General features: G+C 44.6%; 1 protein-coding gene across 4 annotated transcripts; it reads left to right on the top strand.

Moving 5' to 3' along the window:
* The first annotated feature begins 561 nt into the window (after window positions 1–561).
* Window positions 562–18,615, top strand: LOC129816971 (histamine N-methyltransferase-like). 4 transcript variants are annotated; one of them, XM_055871970.1, is made up of 7 exons: window positions 562–717; window positions 881–1,020; window positions 1,118–1,170; window positions 1,495–1,602; window positions 1,839–1,969; window positions 15,353–15,446; window positions 18,032–18,615. In XM_055871970.1, exons 1-7 carry the CDS (start codon window positions 577–579, stop codon window positions 18,382–18,384), a joined length of 1,020 nt encoding a protein of 339 aa, XP_055727945.1. In that variant the 5' UTR covers window positions 562–576; the 3' UTR covers window positions 18,385–18,615. The 4 variants fall into 4 exon arrangements, with proteins under 4 accessions (XP_055727945.1, XP_055727946.1, XP_055727948.1 ...); XM_055871973.1 differs by having other exon boundaries at window positions 608–717; window positions 862–1,020; XM_055871972.1 differs by having other exon boundaries at window positions 710–736.
* The last annotated feature ends 1,334 nt before the right edge of the window (window positions 18,616–19,949 follow it).

Genomic DNA, 19,949 nt, shown 5'->3' with positions numbered 1-19,949 from the left:
GCTACATACAGACACCGGTTAGTCAGGCTGATTGAGGTAGTATGTACATGTAGATATTGTTAAAGTGACTATGCATATATGATGAACAGAGAGTAGCAGCAGCATTCAGGGTTACAGCGTGATTGAAATGTAAAGGCAATGTCCCCACATTAGCAGAGACTACATTCACGGTGAATGCTGCATATATTGGTTCAATCTGAAATGACCTTTTCATTTCTATCACGCCATCTGTAACGCTTCAGCAATACAGGTTGAATAGAGCCGTAAGTCTGAGAGACTTGCCACTGTAAAGTATAGTTTATGTATAGTATAACATGTCAGCTAAAATAAGGCAATGCATTTGTTCTCAATCCATTCCTTGTGTCCTTCAAGATGCTTAACATAGCCTTTCAGTGTGTGAAATGATTGTTTGTTGGAAAAAGAAAGAAATAATTAATGTAGATGTGGTTGAAAGATGGATTCACCTTGAGAGAGGTTGTGCTTCGGGCACTTTGATTTGGTTCTGGAAATGGATCCATGGATATTTGACTCATAGACTGGATGGGAATGGAATGTGACAGCACAGCTGCATGGACTATGAACAGACCAGTACTGTGCATACAGACAGTCTGTCTAGTTATATTATTGGGGACAGAGTCCACCCTGCCAGAGGGAGCGAGGGAGGGCTTTCAGGTCTACTCAGGAGAGGCTTCTCATTTCTCTGTACACTACAGCAAGGTAATCAATGCTTCTCACGGTACTTTCTCAACTGATTGATCTTGACGATTTATATGAAATATGTTGAATTGTGACATATAGATGTAGAACTTAAAATAACAGTATTCTATGATGATGCTAACTGCATACTAATGTTAATGTCAGTTGGTCTTTACATCATCAGGCTGCAGCCATGAACACTGTGATGCCAGCAGGGTACGAGGGCCGTTATGTTCAGGGGTTCCAGTTTTACTTGAAACACTCGGAGGAACACAAAGCCATCCGTGAGTTTGTTGACAAGGTTCTCCCTGGAGAGTTCACCAGGTAATGATTTTGTAACTCATCTAGTTTGGTTAGTGCATTACTAAAGATCATCTGGGATATATTTACAGTAAAATGTTCTCTTTTTTGATTTCTGTAGAATTGGAGAGGGGAAATCCAAAATGGATGTTCTAGGTGTTGGAAGTGGTGGCGGTACGTAAATTAATCTGAGTTGCCCTCATCTATTAATACTCAACTGTTTCTCCAGATTTATACCACTACAGTGACAGTCTATATAGTCCTAGTAATACTAGTATAGATTTATACAGTCCCTCCAGTTTTATATGGTAATATTGCTGTGATTTGACAGTTTTGTGGTAATAGAGCAGTGATTGGTCAAATGCGCAAGCCCTCATATAATATGCAGGGAATTGTTGATTTTGCAGCACGTTCTACGAGCGTGTCCTGCGGTGGACTGATTATGGCGTCATGGTTATAATGCTATGGTGTTCTAGTTAAAGTATTATGGTATTTCAGGGGAGTTGGATGCCCACATCCTGTCTATTCTGCAGTCTAAACTGCCAGCCACCCCTCTTACTGCAGACATAGTGGAACCCAGCATCCAACTCACTGACAATTTCAAAGGTACTGATTTATTTCACATTTATTTATACAGGGACGTCACATTGAGATTGGTGTCTCTTTTGTAAGGGAGACCTGATTCTCAAAGAGCTACAGGTCAAAGAGCTACAGATTCCCGTCTGCATTGTCATCTGTTCCAGGAGTTATTGTGATACAGAGTCTGTGTATTTAATCATCATGACTTTGATCAAATAGTCTCACTAGATGTTTTGCCTGTTTGTCTTGTAACTGTTTTGTAGCGTTAGTGAAAAAGACTCCCAGCCTTCAGAAGATCCCGTTCTCTTGGCACACCATGACGTGTGGAGAATATGAGAAACAGGTCAAAGACAAAAGAGAGATCAAAAGATTTGACTTCATTCACATGATTCAGGTAAAAGGCTTGACTATATTCACATGATTCAGGTAAAAGGCTTGACTATATTCACATGATTCAGGTAAAAGGCTTGACTATATACACATGATTCAGGTAAAAGGCTTGACTATATTAACATGATTCAGGTAAAAGGCTTGACTATATACACATGATTCAGGTAAAAGGCTTGACTATATTCACATGATTCAGGTAAAAGGCTTGACTATATTCACATGATTCAGGTAAAAGGCTTGACTATATTCACATGATTCAGGTAAAAGGCTTGACTATATACACATGATTCAGGTAAAAGGCTTGACTATATACACATGATTCAGGTAAAAGGCTTGACTATATTCACATGATTCAGGTAAAAGGCTTGACTATATTCACATGATTCAGGTAAAAGGCTTGACTATATACACATGATTCAGGTAAAAGGCTTGACTATATTCACATGATTCAGGTAAAAGGCTTGACTATATACACATGATTCAGGTAAAAGGCTTGACTATATTCACATGATTCAGGTAAAAGGCTTGACTATATTCACATGATTCAGGTAAAAGGCTTGACTATATACACATGATTCAGGTAAAAGGCTTGACTATATACACATGATTCAGGTAAAAGGCTTGACTATATACACATGATTCAGGTAAAAGGCTTGACTATATACACATGATTCAGGTAAAAGGCTTGACTATATTCACATGATTCAGGTAAAAGGCTTGACTATATTCACATGATTCAGGTAAAAGGCTTGACTATATTCACATGATTCAGGTAAACGGCTTTAGTTAATACACATGATTCAGGTAAAAGGCTTGACTATATACACATGATTCAGGAAAAAGGCTTGACTATATTCACATGATTCAGGTAAACGGCTTTAGTTAATACACATGATTCAGGTAAAAGGCTTGACTATATACACATGATTCAGGTAAAAGGCTTGACTATATACACATGATTCAGGTAAAAGGCTTGACTATATTCACATGATTCAGGTAAAAGGCTTGACTATATACACATGATTCAGGTAAAAGGCTTGACTATATTCACATGATTCAGGTAAAAGGCTTGACTATATACACATGATTCAGGTAAAAGGCTTGACTATATTCACATGATTCAGGTAAAAGGCTTGACTATATTCACATGATTCAGGTAAAAGGCTTGACTATATACACATGATTCAGGTAAAAGGCTTGACTATATACACATGATTCAGGTAAAAGGCTTGACTATATACACATGATTCAGGTAAAAGGCTTGACTATATTCACATGATTCAGGTAAAAGGCTTGACTATATACACATGATTCAGGTAAAAGGCTTGACTATATTCACATGATTCAGGTAAAAGGCTTGACTATATACACATGATTCAGGTGAAAGGCTTGACTATATACACATGATTCAGGTAAAAGGCTTGACTATATACACATGATTCAGGTAAAAGGCTTGACTATATACACATGATTCAGGTAAAAGGCTTGACTATATACACATGATTCAGGTAAAAGGCTTGACTATATTCACATGATTCAGGTAAAAGGCTTGACTATATACACATGATTCAGGTAAAAGGCTTGACTATATACACATGATTCAGGTAAAAGGCTTGACTATATTCACATGATTCAGGTAAAAGGCTTGACTATATACACATGATTCAGGTAAAAGGCTTGACTATATTCACATGATTCAGGTAAAAGGCTTGACTATATACACATGATTCAGGTAAAAGGCTTGACTATATTCACATGATTCATGCAAAAGGCTTGACTATATTCACATGATTCAGGTAAACGGCTTTAGTTAATACACATGATTCAGGTGAAAGGCTTGACGTTGCTGTGGAAATACCCCAGTGATCTTAACCAGTCAACAATGGCGCCGACAGAGGGCTGCCTCGCTTCTAGTCCTTAGTATTTTGTTTTTTTGTGTATTATTTCTTACATTGCTAGCCCAGAAAATCTTAAGTGCTATTGCATACAGCCGGGAAGAACTATTAGATATCAGAGCGGCGTCAACTTACCAGCACTACAACCAGAAATACGACTTTCCCGAAGAGGATCATTTGTCCGAACTACCCAGGGCATTTGAACTGATTCCAGAGGCTGAGCCAAAACAACGCTGCCAGAGAAGAGGTAGACGGAGAGGTCTTCTGGTCAGACTTCGGAAGTGCGCACACCACCCACCGCTTCTGAGTATATTACTCGCTAATGTCCAGTCTCTAAATAACAAGCTCGATGAAATCAGGGCAAGAGTTTCTTTCTAGAGAGACATCAGGGATTGTAACATACTCTGTTTCAGGGAAACATGGCTCTCTGGGTATATGCTGTCGGAGTCGGTACAGACGCCTGGATTCTTTGTGCATCGCGCTGACAGGAATAAACATCTCTCCGGAAAGAAGAAGGGCGGGGGTTGTATGTTTCATGATTAACATCTCATGGTGTAATATATATCCTACCAATTAGACATTTAAAAACTGTAATATCTTATGTTTCCCCGATTTGTGACTGAACGACGACATTAACAACATACCGCTGGCGGGTTAGACACTCTATCGGCAGCCTCTGGTTAGACACTCTATCGGCAGCCTCTGGTTAGACACTCTATCGGCAGCCTCTGGTTAGACACTCTATCGGCAGCCTCTGGTAAGACACTCTATCGGCAGCCTCTGGTTAGACACTCTATCGGCAGCCTCTGGTTAGACACTCTATCGGCAGCCTCTGGTTAGACACTCTATCGGCAGCCTCTGGTTAGACACTCTATCGGCAGCCTCTGGTAAGACACTCTATCGGCAGCCTCTGGTTAGACACTCTATCGGCAGCCTCTGGTTAGACACTCTATCGGCAGCCTCTGGTTAGACACTCTATCGGCGGCCTCTGGTTAGACACGGGGCGGCGGCCTATGGTTAGACACTCTATCGGCAGCCTCTGGTTAGACACTCTATCGGCAGCCTCTGGTTAGACACTCTATCGGCAGCCTCTGGTTAGACACTCTATCGGCAGCCTCTGGTTAGACACTCTATCGGCAGCCTCTGGTTAGACACGGGGCGGCGGCCTATGGTTAGACATTCTATCGGCGGCCTCTGGTTAGACACTCTATCGGCAGCCTCTGGTTAGACACTCTATCGGCAGCCTCTGGTTAGACACTCTATCGGCAGCCTCTGGTTAGACACTATCGGCAGCCTCTGGTTAGACACGGGGCGGCGGCCTATGGTTAGACACTCTATCGGCGGCCTCTGGTTAGACACTCTATCGGCAGCCTCTGGTTAGACACGGGGCGGCGGCCTCTGGTAAGACACTCTATCGGCAGCCTCTGGTTAGACACGGGGCGGCGTCCTCTGGTAAGACACTCTATCGGCAGCCTCTGGTTAGACACGGGGCGGCGGCCTATGGTTAGACACTCTATCGGCGGCCTCTGGTTAGACACTCTATCGGCGGCCTCTGGTTAGACACTCTATCGGCAGCCTCTGGTTAGACACGGGGCGGCGGCCTATGGTTAGACACTCTATCGGCGGCCTCTGGTTAGACACTCTATCGGCAGCCTCTGGTTAGACACTCTATCGGCAGCCTCTGGTTAGACACTCTATCGGCAGCCTCTGGTTAGACACTCTATCGGCAGCCTCTGGTTAGACACTCTATCGGCAGCCTCTGGTTAGACACTCTATCGGCGGCCTCTGGTTAGACACGGGGCGGCGGCCTATGGTTAGACACTCTATCGGCAGCCTCTGGTTAGACACTCTATCGGCAGCCTCTGGTTAGACACTCTATCGGCAGCCTCTGGTTAGACACTCTATCGGCAGCCTCTGGTTAGACACTCTATCGGCAGCCTCTGGTTAGACACTCTATCGGCAGCCTCTGGTTAGACACGGGGCGGCGGCCTATGGTTAGACACTCTATCGGCGGCCTCTGGTTAGACACTCTATCGGCAGCCTCTGGTTAGACACTCTATCGGCAGCCTCTGGTTAGACACTCTATCGGCAGCCTCTGGTTAGACACGGGGCGGCGGCCTATGGTTAGACACTCTATCGGCAGCCTCTGGTTAGACACTCTATCGGCAGCCTCTGGTTAGACACTCTATCGGCAGCCTCTGGTTAGACACTCTATCGGCAGCCTCTGGTTAGACACGGGGCGGCGGCCTATGGTTAGACACTCTATCGGCGGCCTCTGGTTAGACACTCTATCGGCGGCCTCTGGTTAGACACGGGGCGGCGGCCTCTGGTAAGACACTCTATCGGCGGCCTCTAGTAAGACACTCTATCGGCAGCCTCTGGTTAGACACTCTATCGGCAGCCTCTGGTTAGACACTCTATCGGCAGCCTCTGGTTAGACACGGGGCGGCGGCCTATGGTTAGACACTCTATCGGCGGCCTCTGGTTAGACACTCTATCGGCAGCCTCTGGTTAGACACTCTATCGGCAGCCTCTGGTTAGACACTCTATCGGCAGCCTCTGGTTAGACACGGGGCGGCGGCCTATGGTTAGACACTCTATCGGCGGCCTCTGGTTAGACACTCTATCGGCAGCCTCTGGTTAGACACGGGGCGGCGGCCTCTGGTAAGACACTCTATCGGCAGCCTCTGGTTAGACACGGGGCGGCGTCCTCTGTTAAGACACTCTATCGGCAGCCTCTGGTTAGACACGGGGCGGCGGCCTATGGTTAGACACTCTATCGGCGGCCTCTGGTTAGACACTCTATCGGCGGCCTCTGGTTAGACACTCTATCGGCAGCCTCTGGTTAGACACGGGGCGGCGGCCTATGGTTAGACACTCTATCGGCGGCCTCTGGTTAGACACTCTATCGGCAGCCTCTGGTTAGACACTCTATCGGCAGCCTCTGGTTAGACACTCTATCGGCAGCCTCTGGTTAGACACTCTATCGGCAGCCTCTGGTTAGACACTCTATCGGCAGCCTCTGGTTAGACACTCTATCGGCGGCCTCTGGTTAGACACGGGGCGGCGGCCTATGGTTAGACACTCTATCGGCAGCCTCTGGTTAGACACTCTATCGGCAGCCTCTGGTTAGACACTCTATCGGCAGCCTCTGGTTAGACACTCTATCGGCAGCCTCTGGTTAGACACTCTATCGGCAGCCTCTGGTTAGACACGGGGCAGCGGCCTATGGTTAGACACTCTATCGGCGGCCTCCGGTTAGACACTCTATCGGCGGCCTCTGGTTAGACACGGGGGCGGCGGCCTCTGGTAAGACACTCTATCGGCGGCCTCTGGTAAGACACTCTATCGGCAGCCTCTGGTTAGACACTCTATCGGCAGCCTCTGGTTAGACACTCTATCGGCAGCCTCTGGTTAGACACTCTATCGGCAGCCTCTGGTTAGACACTCTATCGGCAGCCTCTGGTTAGACACTCTATCGGCAGCCTCTGGTTAGACACTCTATCGGCAGCCTCTGGTTAGACACTCTATCGGCGGCCTCTGGTTAGACACGGGGCGGCGGCCTATGGTTAGACACTCTATCGGCAGCCTCTGGTTAGACACTCTATCGGCAGCCTCTGGTTAGACACTCTATCGGCAGCCTCTGGTTAGACACTCTATCGGCAGCCTCTGGTTAGACACTCTATCGGCAGCCTCTGGTTAGACACTCTATCGGCAGCCTCTGGTTAGACACGGGGCGGCGGCCTATGGTTAGACACTCTATCGGCGGCCTCTGGTTAGACACTCTATCGGCAGCCTCTGGTTAGACACTCTATCGGCAGCCTCTGGTTAGACACTCTATCGGCAGCCTCTGGTTAGACACGGGGCGGCGGCCTATGGTTAGACACTCTATCGGCAGCCTCTGGTTAGACACTCTATCGGCAGCCTCTGGTTAGACACTCTATCGGCAGCCTCTGGTTAGACACTCTATCAGCAGCCTCTGGTTAGACACTCTATCGGCAGCCTCTGGTTAGACACGGGGCGGCGGCCTATGGTTAGACACTCTATCGGCGGCCTCTGGTTAGACACTCTATCGGCGGCCTCTGGTTAGACACGGGGCGGCGGCCTCTGGTAAGACACTCTATCGGCGGCCTCTAGTAAGACACTCTATCGGCAGCCTCTGGTTAGACACTCTATCGGCAGCCTCTGGTTAGACACTCTATCGGCAGCCTCTGGTTAGACACGGGGCGGCGGCCTATGGTTAGACACTCTATCGGCGGCCTCTGGTTAGACACTCTATCGGCAGCCTCTGGTTAGACACTCTATCGGCAGCCTCTGGTTAGACACTCTATCGGCAGCCTCTGGTTAGACACTATCGGCAGCCTCTGGTTAGACACGGGGCGGCGGCCTATGGTTAGACACTCTATCGGCGGCCTCTGGTTAGACACTCTATCGGCAGCCTCTGGTTAGACACGGGGCGGCGGCCTCTGGTAAGACACTCTATCGGCAGCCTCTGGTTAGACACGGGGCGGCGTCCTCTGTTAAGACACTCTATCGGCAGCCTCTGGTTAGACACGGGGCGGCGGCCTATGGTTAGACACTCTATCGGCGGCCTCTGGTTAGACACTCTATCGGCGGCCTCTGGTTAGACACTCTATCGGCAGCCTCTGGTTAGACACGGGGCGGCGGCCTATGGTTAGACACTCTATCGGCGGCCTCTGGTTAGACACTCTATCGGCAGCCTCTGGTTAGACACTCTATCGGCAGCCTCTGGTTAGACACTCTATCGGCAGCCTCTGGTTAGACACTCTATCGGCAGCCTCTGGTTAGACACTCTATCGGCAGCCTCTGGTTAGACACTCTATCGGCGGCCTCTGGTTAGACACGGGGCGGCGGCCTATGGTTAGACACTCTATCGGCAGCCTCTGGTTAGACACTCTATCGGCAGCCTCTGGTTAGACACTCTATCGGCAGCCTCTGGTTAGACACTCTATCGGCAGCCTCTGGTTAGACACTCTATCGGCAGCCTCTGGTTAGACACTCTATCGGCAGCCTCTGGTTAGACACGGGGCAGCGGCCTATGGTTAGACACTCTATCGGCGGCCTCCGGTTAGACACTCTATCGGCGGCCTCTGGTTAGACACGGGGGCGGCGGCCTCTGGTAAGACACTCTATCGGCGGCCTCTGGTAAGACACTCTATCGGCAGCCTCTGGTTAGACACTCTATCGGCAGCCTCTGGTTAGACACTCTATCGGCAGCCTCTGGTTAGACACGGGGCGGCGGCCTCTGGTAAGACAGTCTATCGGCAGCCTCTGGTTAGACACTCTATCGGCAGCCTCTGGTTAGACACTCTATCGGCAGCCTCTGGTTAGACACTCTATCGGCAGCCTCTGGTTAGACACTCTATCGGCAGCCTCTGGTTAGACACTCTATCGGCAGCCTCTGGTTAGACACTCTATCGGCAGCCTCTGGTTAGACACTACCGGCAGCCTCTGTTTAGACACGGGGCGGCGGCCTATGGTTAGACACTCTATCGGCGGCCTCTGGTTAGACACTCTATCGGCAGCCTCTGGTTAGACACGGGGCGGCGGCCTCTGGTAAGACACTCTATCGGCAGCCTCTGGTTAGACACGGGGCGGCGGCCTCTGGTAAGACACTCTATCGGCAGCCTCTGGTTCGACACGGGGCGGCGGCCTATGGTTAGACACTCTATCGGCGGCCTCTGGTTAGACACTCTATCGGCGGCCTCTGGTTAGACACTCTATCGGCAGCCTCTGGTTAGACACGGGGCGGCGGCCTATGGTTAGACACTCTATCGGCGGCCTCTGGTTAGACACTCTATCGGCAGCCTCTGGTTAGACACTCTATCGGCAGCCTCTGGTAAGACACGGGGCGGCGGCCTCTGGTTAGACACTCTATCGGCAGCCTCTGGTTAGACACGGGGCGGCGGCCTATGGTTAGACACTCTATCGGCAGCCTCTGGTTAGACATTCTATCGGCAGCCTCTGGTTAGACACTCTATCGGCAGCCTCTGGTTAGACACTCTATCGGCAGCCTCTGGTTAGACACTCTATCGGCAGCCTCTGGTTAGACACTCTATCGGCAGCCTCTGGTAAGACACGGGGCGGCGGCCTCTGGTTAGACACTCTATCGGCAGCCTCTGGTTAGACACTCTATCGGCGGCCTCTGGTTAGACACTCTATCGGCAGCCTCTGGTAAGACACTCTATCGGCAGCCTCTGGTAAGACACGGGGCGGCGGCCTATGGTTAGACACTCTATCGGCAGCCTCTGGTTAGACACTCTATCGGCAGCCTCTGGTAAGACACGGGGCGGCGGCCTATGGTTAGACACTCTATCGGCAGCCTCTGGTTAGACACTCTATCGGCAGCCTCTGGTTAGACACGGGGCGGCGGCCTCTGGTTAGACACTCTATCGGCGGCCTCTGGTAAGACACTCTATCGGCAGCCTCTGGTAAGACACGGGGCGGCGGCCTCTGGTTAGACACTCTATCGGCAGCCTTTGGTTAGACACGGGGCGGCGGCCTCTGGTTAGACACTCTATCGGCAGCCTCTGGTTAGACACTCTATCGGCAGCCTCTGGTTAGACACGGGGCGGCGGCCTCTGGTTAGACACTCTATCGGCAGCCTCTGGTTAGACACTCTATCGGCAGAGACACGGGGCGGCGGCCTATGTATATTTGTAAACAACAGCTGGTGCACAATATCTAAGGAAGTCTCGAGGTTTTGCTCCCCTGAGGAAGAATATCTCAAGATAAGCTGTAGACCACACTATCTACCAAGAGAGTTTTCATCTGTATTTTTCGTAGCTGTCTACATACCACCACAGACCGATGCTGGTACTAAGACCGCACTCAATGAGCTGTATTCCGCCATAAGCAAACAGGAAAACGCTCATCCAGAGGCGGCGCTCCTAGTGGCCGGGGACTTTAATGCAGGGAAACTTAAATCAGTTTTACACAATTTCTATCAGCATGTTAAAAGTGCAACCAGAGGGGAAAAAAACTCTAGACCACTTTTACTCCACACACAGAGACACTTTCAAAGCTCTGCCTCGCCCTCCATTTGGCAAATCTGACCATAATTCTATCCTTATTCCTGCTTACAAGCAAAGATTTAAGCAGGAAGCACCAGTGACTCGGTCATAAAAAAAGTGGTCAGATGAAGCAGATGCTAAGCTTACAGGACTGTTTTGCTATCACAGACTGGAATATGTTCCTGGATTCTTCCGATGGCATTGAGGAGTACAACACATCAGTCATTGGCTTTATCAATAAGTGCATTGATGCCGTCGTCCCCACAGGATTGGATTACAGGCAACATTCGCACTGAGCTGAAGGGTAGAGCTTCCCCTTTCAAGGAGCGGGACTCTAATCTGGAAGCTTATAAGAAATCCCGCTATGCCCTCCGATGAACCATCAAACAGGCAAAGCATCAATACAGGACTAAGATCTAATCATACAACACCAGCTTCGACGCTCGTCAGATGTGGCAGGGCTTGCAAACTATTACAGACTACAAAGGGAAGCACAGCCGCGAGCTGCCCAGTGACACAAGTCTACCAGACGAGCTAAATAACTTCTACGCTCGCTTCGAGGCAAGTAACACTGAAACATGCATGAGAGCATCAGCTGTTCTGGACGACTGTGTGATCACACTCTCCGCAGCCGATGTGAGTAAAACCTAGACAGTAACCTGTCTAGCGGAACCCCCTCGCCAACAGCCAATGAAATTCCAGGGCGCAAAATTCAATCAACAGAAATCTCATAATTCAAATTTCTCAAACATACAAGTATTAGACACCATTTTCTCGTTAATACAACCACAGTGTCCGATTTCAAAAAGGCTTTTCGGCAAAAGCAGAACATATCATTATGTTAGGTCAGCAACTAGTCACAGAAAGCATACAGTGATTTTCCAACCAAAGAGAGGAGTCACAAAAAGCAGAAATAGAGATAAAATGAATCACTAACCTTTGATATTCTTCATCAGATGACACTCCCGGGACAACATGTTACACAATACATTTATGTTTTGTTCGATGAAGTTCATATTTATATCCAAAAACATCAGTTTACATTTGGCTTTGCCTCCAAAACATCCCGTGAATTTGCACAGAGCCACATCAATTTACAGAAATACTCATAATAAACATTGATAAAAGATACAAGTGTTATTCACAGAATTAAAGATATACTTCTCCTTAATGCAACCGCTGTGTCAGATTTCAAAAAAACTTTACGGAAAAAGCGCACCATGCTATAATCTGAGTACAGTGCTCAGAGCCCAAATAAGCCATAAAGATATCCGCCATGTTTTGAAGTCAACAGAAGTCAGAATAACATTATAAATATTCACTTACCTTTGATGATCTTCATCAGAATGCACTGTTTGATAAAGTTCATAATTTATGTCCAAACACGTCCTTTTTGTAAGCGCGTTTAGCCCAGTATTCCAAAAATGAGGCGCGATCACTAGGAGCAGACGAAAAGCCAAAAAGTTCCGTTACATTCCGTAGAAACATGTCAAACGAAGAATAGAATCAATCTTTAGGATGTTTTAACATAAATCTTCAATATTGTTCCAACCAGAGAATTCCTTTGTCTTCAGAAATGCAATAGAACTCAAGCTAACTCTAAAATGAATGCGCATGGTCAGCTCGTGGCACTCTGGGAGAGACCTTACTCAATCCCCTCTCATTCTCATTCGCCACCACTTCACAGTAGAAGCATCAAACAAGGTTCTAAAGACGGTTGACATCTAGTGGAAGCCTTAGAAAGTGCAATATGACCCCATAGACACTGTGTATTCGATAGGCCAAGAGTTGAAAAACTACTAACCTCAGATTTCCCACTTCGTGGTTGGATTTTTCTCAGGTTTTTGCCTGCCATATGAGTTCTGTTATACTCAGACATCATCCAAACAGTTTTAGAAACTTCAGAGTGTTTTCTATCCAAATCTACTAATATTATGCATATATTAGCAACTGGGACTGAGTAGCAGGCAGTTTACTCTGGGCACGCTTTTTATCCAAACGTGAAAATGCTGCCCCCTATCCCAAACAAGTTAAACAGGTCAACATTCACAAGGCCGCTGGGCCAGACGGATTATCAGGATGTGTACTCCGAGCATGTGCTGACCAACTGGGAATTGTCTTCACTGACATTTTTAACCTCTCCCTGACCGAGTCTGTAATACCAACATGTTTCAAGCAGACCACCATAGTCCCTGTGCCCAAGAACACAAAGGTACCCTGCCTAAATGACTACCAACCCGTAGCACTCACGCCTGTAGCCATGAAGTGCTTTGAAAGGTCATTGCTCACATCACAATCATTATCCCAGAGACCCTGGACCCACTCCAATTTGCATACCGCCCCAACAGATCCACAGATGATGCAATCTCTATTGCACTCCACACTGCCTTTTCACACCTGGACAAAAGGAACATCTATGTGAGAATGCTATTCATTGACTACAGCTCAGCGTTCAACACCAAAATGCCCTCAAAGCACATCACTAAGCTAAGGACCCTGGGACTAAACACCTCCCTCTGCAACTGGATCCTGGACTTCCTGACGGGCCGCCCCCAGGTGGTAAGGGTAGGTAACAACACATCCGCCACACTGATTCTCAACATGCGGGCCCCTCAGGGGTGCGTAATCAGTCCTCTCCTGTACTCCCTGTTCACTCATGACTGCACAGCCAGGCACGACTCCAACACCATCGTTAAGTTTGCCGATGACACAACAGTGGTAGGCCTGTTCACCAACAACGATGAGACACGGAGGAGGTCAGAGACCTGACCGTGTGGTGCCAGGACAACAACCTCTCCCTCAATGTGATCAAGACAAAGGAGATGATCATAGACCACAGGAAAAGGAGGACCGAGCACGCCCCCATTCTCATCGACGGGGCTGTATTGGACTAAGTTGAGAGCTTCAAGTTCCTTGGCATCCACATCACCAACAAACTAACATGGTCCAAGCACACCAAGACAGTCATGAAGAGGGCATAGCGAAACCTATTCCGTCTCGGGAGACTGAAAAGATTTGGCATTGGTCCTCAGATCCTCAAAAGGTTTTACAGCTGCACCATCGAGAGCATCCTGACGGGTTGCATCACTGCCTGGTATGGCAACTGCTCGGCCTACGACCGCAAGGCGCTACAGAGGGGAGTGCGTACGGCCCAGTATATCACCGGGGTCAAGCTTCATGCCATCCAGGACCTCTATACCAGGCGTGTCAGAGGAAGGCCCAGAAAATTGTCAAAGACTCCAGTCACCCCAGTCATAGACTGTTCTCTCTACTACCGCATGGCAAGCGGTACCGGAGCACCAAGTCTAGGTCCATGAGGCTTCTAAAAAGCGTCTACCACCAAGCCATACTGCTCCTCTCTGTTTATTATCTATGCATAGCCACTTTAATAACTCTACCGACATGTACATAATTACATCAATTACCTCGACATCGGTGCTCATTGACTCTGTACCGGTACCCCCTGTATATTGACTCTGTACCGGTACCCCCTGTATATTGACTCTGTACCGGTACCCCCTGTATATTGACTCTGTACCGGTACCCCCTGTATATTGACTCTGTGCCAGTACCCCCGAAATATAGCCCCACTATTGTTATTTACTGCTGCTTTTTAATTATTTGTTTTTCTTATCTCTTACTTTTTGGGGGGGTATTTTCTTAAAACTACATTGTTGGTTAAGGACTTGTAAGTAAGCATTTCACTGTAACACCTGTTTTATTCGGCACGTGACAAATAACATTTGATTTATGATGTCCGTCCGGTTTGATTTCTATTTGCCATATCTTTCTAAGTTTTGAATCCGGCGTCGTTTTGTGCATCAGTTCATAAACCATATGGAATCGGTACGTCAAAAATCTCTTCCCAACTATTTTGCAATCTATATGGCACGGCTGTCAATTTTTTTGTCCTTAAATGAAACTGGTTAAACTTTTTTACTTTAACCAATTATGGTCTTTCATGCAGGGCTGACAGACAAGTTCCTTACTTTTTCCCCTTCCACTTTTCCTCATTTTTGCGGTAAAGCTGCAATTAGTTGGTTGTAATTTCAGGTAGAGTAGACATTTCCATATGTTTTAGTTAGCTGGATGTATGACAACTCCACCAAATGGTATTTATGATATAATTTACAAAGAGTATACCTTTTTTTAATCAATTAGTATATTTGAGTTTTACCAACCTAACACTATGTGTTGTATTAAAATCTAGTACAACCAATAACGTTTCTTTGATCCATTAGTATATTTGAGTTTTACCACATATATATTGTATTTATTCTGTCTTTTCTGATTAAACTGAAATTGCAACTTTCTATGGTTTGTTTTAAAAATGGACATATGTGGGAGACGATTTCCTTTTAAAATATCTGAAAGTGAGAGAATTGGCCGCTAGTCTAAGTGATAACAGTATTTCTCTTCCATCCTCAACCTCACATACATCCCTATTCAACCCCATAGATGCTCTACTACGTAGATGACTACCCAGGAACCATCAAGTTCTTCCACAATCTTCTGAAGGAAAACAGCAAACTGCTCATAGTTCATGAAGCAGGTTAGTATACCAGTTCAGTAACACACTGTATAATATACAGTAACATATCATGTATAATATAAAGTATGGTAACATATCATGTATAATATACAGTAATATATCATGTATAATACACAGTATAGTAGCATATAATATACAGTACAGTAACATATAATATATATATTATACAGTACAGTAACATATAATGTATAGTAGACATTAACATGTATAATATACAGCACAGTAAGATATAATGTATATTATACAGTAACATATAATGTATAATATACAGTACCAGTCAAAAGTTTGAACACACCTACTCATTCCAGGGTTTTTCATAATTTTTACTATTTTCTACATTGTAAAATAATAGAGAAGCCATCAAAACTATGAAATAACACATATGGAATCATGTAGTAACCAGAAAAGTGTTAAACAAATCAAAATATATTTTATATTTGAGATTCTTCGAAGTAGCCACCCTTTGCCTTGATGACACTCTTGGCATTCTCTCAACCAGCTTCATGAGGTAATCACCTGGAATGCATTTCAATTATCAGTACAGTACAGTAACATATCTGTACAGTACAGTTACAGTACAGTAACATATCAAATATAATATACCGTACAGCAACATATCAAATATAATATACAGTACAATAACATATAATTCAAAATTTACAGTACAGTAACATATTCTATACAGTACAGCAACATATCATGTATAATGAGTAACATATATATTATTATAACATATATATGGGGCGGCAGCTAGCCTAGTGGTTAGAGTGTTGGAATAGTAACCGAAAGGTTGCGAGATTGAATCCCCGAGCTGACAAGGTACAAATCTGTCGTTCTGCCCCGGAACATGGCACTTAACTGTTCCTAGCTGTCATTGAATATAAGAATTTGTTCTTAACTGACTTGCCTAGTTAAATAAAGGTAAAATAAAAATACAAATAATTAATACGACTCAAGAAGACTCGAGGATGTAATTGCTACCAAAGGTACTTCAACAAAGTACTGACTAAAGGGTCTGAACACTTAAGGAAATGTGATATTTCAGTTTTTTTTGCAAAGATGTGTAAGGAAAAAAGGAAAAAAACGATTTTCTAATAACTTAACTTAACAAAATGTGGAAAAAGTCAAGGGGTCTATACTTTGCGGATGCACTGTATATTGTATAATATTCAGTAACAATGTATAATACACAGTACAGTAACAATATATAATACACAGTAAAGTAACATATGTTTAATATACAATACAGTAACATAATGTATAATATACAGTAACATAATGTATAATATACAGTAACATAATGTATAATATACAGTACAGTAACATAATGTATAATATACAGTAACATAATGTATAATATACAATACAGTAACATAATGTATAATATACAGTAACATAATGTATAATATACAGTACAGTAACATAATGTATAATATACAGTACAGTAACATAATGTATAATATACAGTACAGTAACATAATGTATAATATACAGTAACATAATGTATAATATACAATACAGTAACATAATGTATAATATACAGTAACATAATGTATAATATACAGTAACATAATGTATAATATACAGTACAGTAACATAATGTATATACAGTAACATAATGTATAATATACAATACAGTAACATAATGTATAATATACAGTAACATAATGTATAATATACAGTACAGTAACATAATGTATAATATACAGTACAGTAACATAATGTATAATATACAGTACAGTAACATAATGTATAATATACAGTAACATAATGTATAATATACAATACAGTAACATAATGTATAATATACAGTAACATAATGTATAATATACAGTAACATAATGTATAATATACAGTAACATAATGTATAATATACAGTAACATAATGTATAATATACAATACAGTAACATAATGTATAATATACAGTAACATAATGTATATACAGTACAGTAACATAATGTATAATATACAGTACAGTAACATAATGTATAATATACAGTAACATAATGTATAATATACAGTAACATAATGTATAATATACAGTAACATAATGTATAATATACAGTAACATAATGTATAATATACAATACAGTAACATAATGTATAATATACAATACAGTAACATAATGTATAATATACAGTAACATAATGTATAATATACAGTAACATAATGTATAATATACAGTAACATAATGTATAATATACAGTAACATAATGTATAATATACAGTAACATAATGTATAATATACAATACAGTAACATAATGTATAATATACAGTAACATAATTTATAATATACAGTAACATAATGTATAATATACAGTACAGTAACATAATGTATAATATACAGTAACATAATGTATAATATACAGTAACATAATGTATAATATACAGTAACATAATGTATAATATACAGTAACATAATGTATAATATACAGTAACATGGGCTCCAGACTCTTTAGCAGGGTAGTCACCTATAGTATTGGTTGCAGATGTATACCAATGTCCTGGGGTTTGTACAGATGGTTATAAATATTCAAATATATCCTCCATTATTTCACTGTTCTCTATTCTACTATTTCCAGCTGGCAGCGGCTGGGAAACCCTGTGGAAGACCCACAGGAAAGAGCTCTGCACCAAGTCCGTCTCTGACTACCTGTCTGCTGGAGACATCAAGGTTCATCTGGAGCGGCTGGGGCTTAAGTATGACGAGCACCTCATCCCGAACACCATGGACATCACAGACTGCTTCACTAATGGGGATGAGATGGGAGAGCTGCTGCTGGACTTCATGACAGACCAGGACCACTTTCACCAGTCTCTGACCCCTGACCTTAGAGCAAGCATCCTGGACCTTCTCCGGAACCGATGCAGCACCGAGAAAGAGGGCAGGATACTGTTCGACTGCAGCTTTAGTTGTCTCCTGGTTTACTCCTGAACCATGTGTGGTGTTGAATGAGAGTGCCCAGAGTCATACGAAGAGATCTACTGTACACAGTATATGGCTCTGAGTTTGTCTATGTTCATTTATTGTCACCTGGCTAAGTGGCTATAGTGCACTATGTAGCAAAGCCTATACCTATATATCTTCTGCAATAAAACATGTTGCCTTTCCATCTTCAAACCAAATTGTTTTTCAGTGTTTTCAATAAAACATGTCCTCTCATTCTTTCAAATATCATGCTCTCTTTTGTTACAAATATCAGATACATGCCAAGGCCAGTAGATGGAGCCATTAGTCCACATAGCAAGGTAAAGGAAGATACCTAGTCAGTTGTACAACTGAATGCCTTCAACATTAAACTTAACCAATCTGAATCAGAGAAGTGCGAGGGGCTGCCTTAATCGACGTCTTCGGCAGCCGGGGAACAGCAGGTCAGTAGATGGAGCCATTAGTCCAGATAGCAGGTCAGTAGATGGAGCCATTAATCCAGATAGCAGGACAGTAGATGGAATCATTAGTCCAGATAGCAGGTCAGTAGATGGAGTCATTAGTCCAGATAGCAGGCCAGTAGATGGAGTCATTAGTCCACATAGCAGGCCAGTAGATAGAGCCATTAGTCCAGATAGCAGGTCAGTAGATGGAGCCATTAGTCCAGATAGCAGGCCAGTAGATGGAGCCATTTCTCCAGATAGCAGGTCAGTAGATGGAGTCATTAGTCCAGATAGCAGGCCAGTAGATGGAGCCATTAGTCCAGATAGCAGGTCAGTAGATGGAGCCATTTCTCCAGATAGCAGGTCAGTAGATGGAGTCATTAGTCCAGATAGCAGGCCAGTAGATGGAGTCATTAGTCCAGATAGCAGGCCAGTAGATGGAGCCATTTCTCCAGATAGCAGGCCAGTAGATGGAGTCATTAGTCCAGATAGCAGGCCAGTAGATGGAGCCATTAGTCTAGATAGCAGGCCAGTGGATGGAGTCATTAGTCCAGATAGCAGGCCAGTAGATGGAGTCATTAGTCCAGATAGCAGGCCAGTAGATGGAGTCATTAGTCCAGATAGCAGGCCAGTAGATGGAGTCATCAGGACAGTAGATGGAGTCATTAGTCTAGATAGCAGGCCAATAGATGGAGTCATTAGTCCAGATAGCAGGACAGTAGATGGAGTCATCAGGACAGTAGACGGAGTCATTAGTCCAGATAGCAGGACAGTAAATGGAGTCATTAGTCCAGATAGCAGGTCAGTAGATGGAGTCATTAGTCCAGATCGCAGGCCAGTAGATGGAGCCATTAGTCTAGATAGCAGGCCAGTAGATAGAGCCATTAGTCCAAATAGCAGGCCAGTAGATGGAGCCATTAGTCCAGATAGCAGGACAGTATATGGAGTCATTAGTCCAGATAGCAGGCCAGTAGATGGAGCCATTAGTCTAGATAGCAGGCCAGTAGATGGAGCCATTAGTCCAGATAGCAGGTCAGTAGATAGAGCCATTAGTCCAAATAGCAGGCCAGTAGATGGAGCCATTAGTCCAGATAGCAGGCCAGTAGATGGAGCCATAGCAGGCCAGTA

Source organism: Salvelinus fontinalis, chromosome 19, assembly GCF_029448725.1.
Source record: "Salvelinus fontinalis isolate EN_2023a chromosome 19, ASM2944872v1, whole genome shotgun sequence".
Classification (NCBI taxonomy): domain Eukaryota; kingdom Metazoa; phylum Chordata; class Actinopteri; order Salmoniformes; family Salmonidae; genus Salvelinus; species Salvelinus fontinalis.
Note: the sequence above shows the minus strand (reverse complement) of the source record. Positions and strands in the feature narration are given on the sequence as shown.

Coding starts and splice junctions, on each gene's coding strand:
- LOC129816971 (XM_055871970.1), top strand. CDS start 577: ATGAACAGACCAGTACTGTGCATACAGACAGTCTGTCTAGTTATATTA. Junction 1,021..1,117: donor CTCCCTGGAGAGTTCACCAG/GTAATGATTTTG, acceptor TGATTTCTGTAG/AATTGGAGAGGGGAAATCCA. Junction 1,970..15,352: donor ACTTCATTCACATGATTCAG/GTAAAAGGCTTG, acceptor TCAACCCCATAG/ATGCTCTACTACGTAGATGA.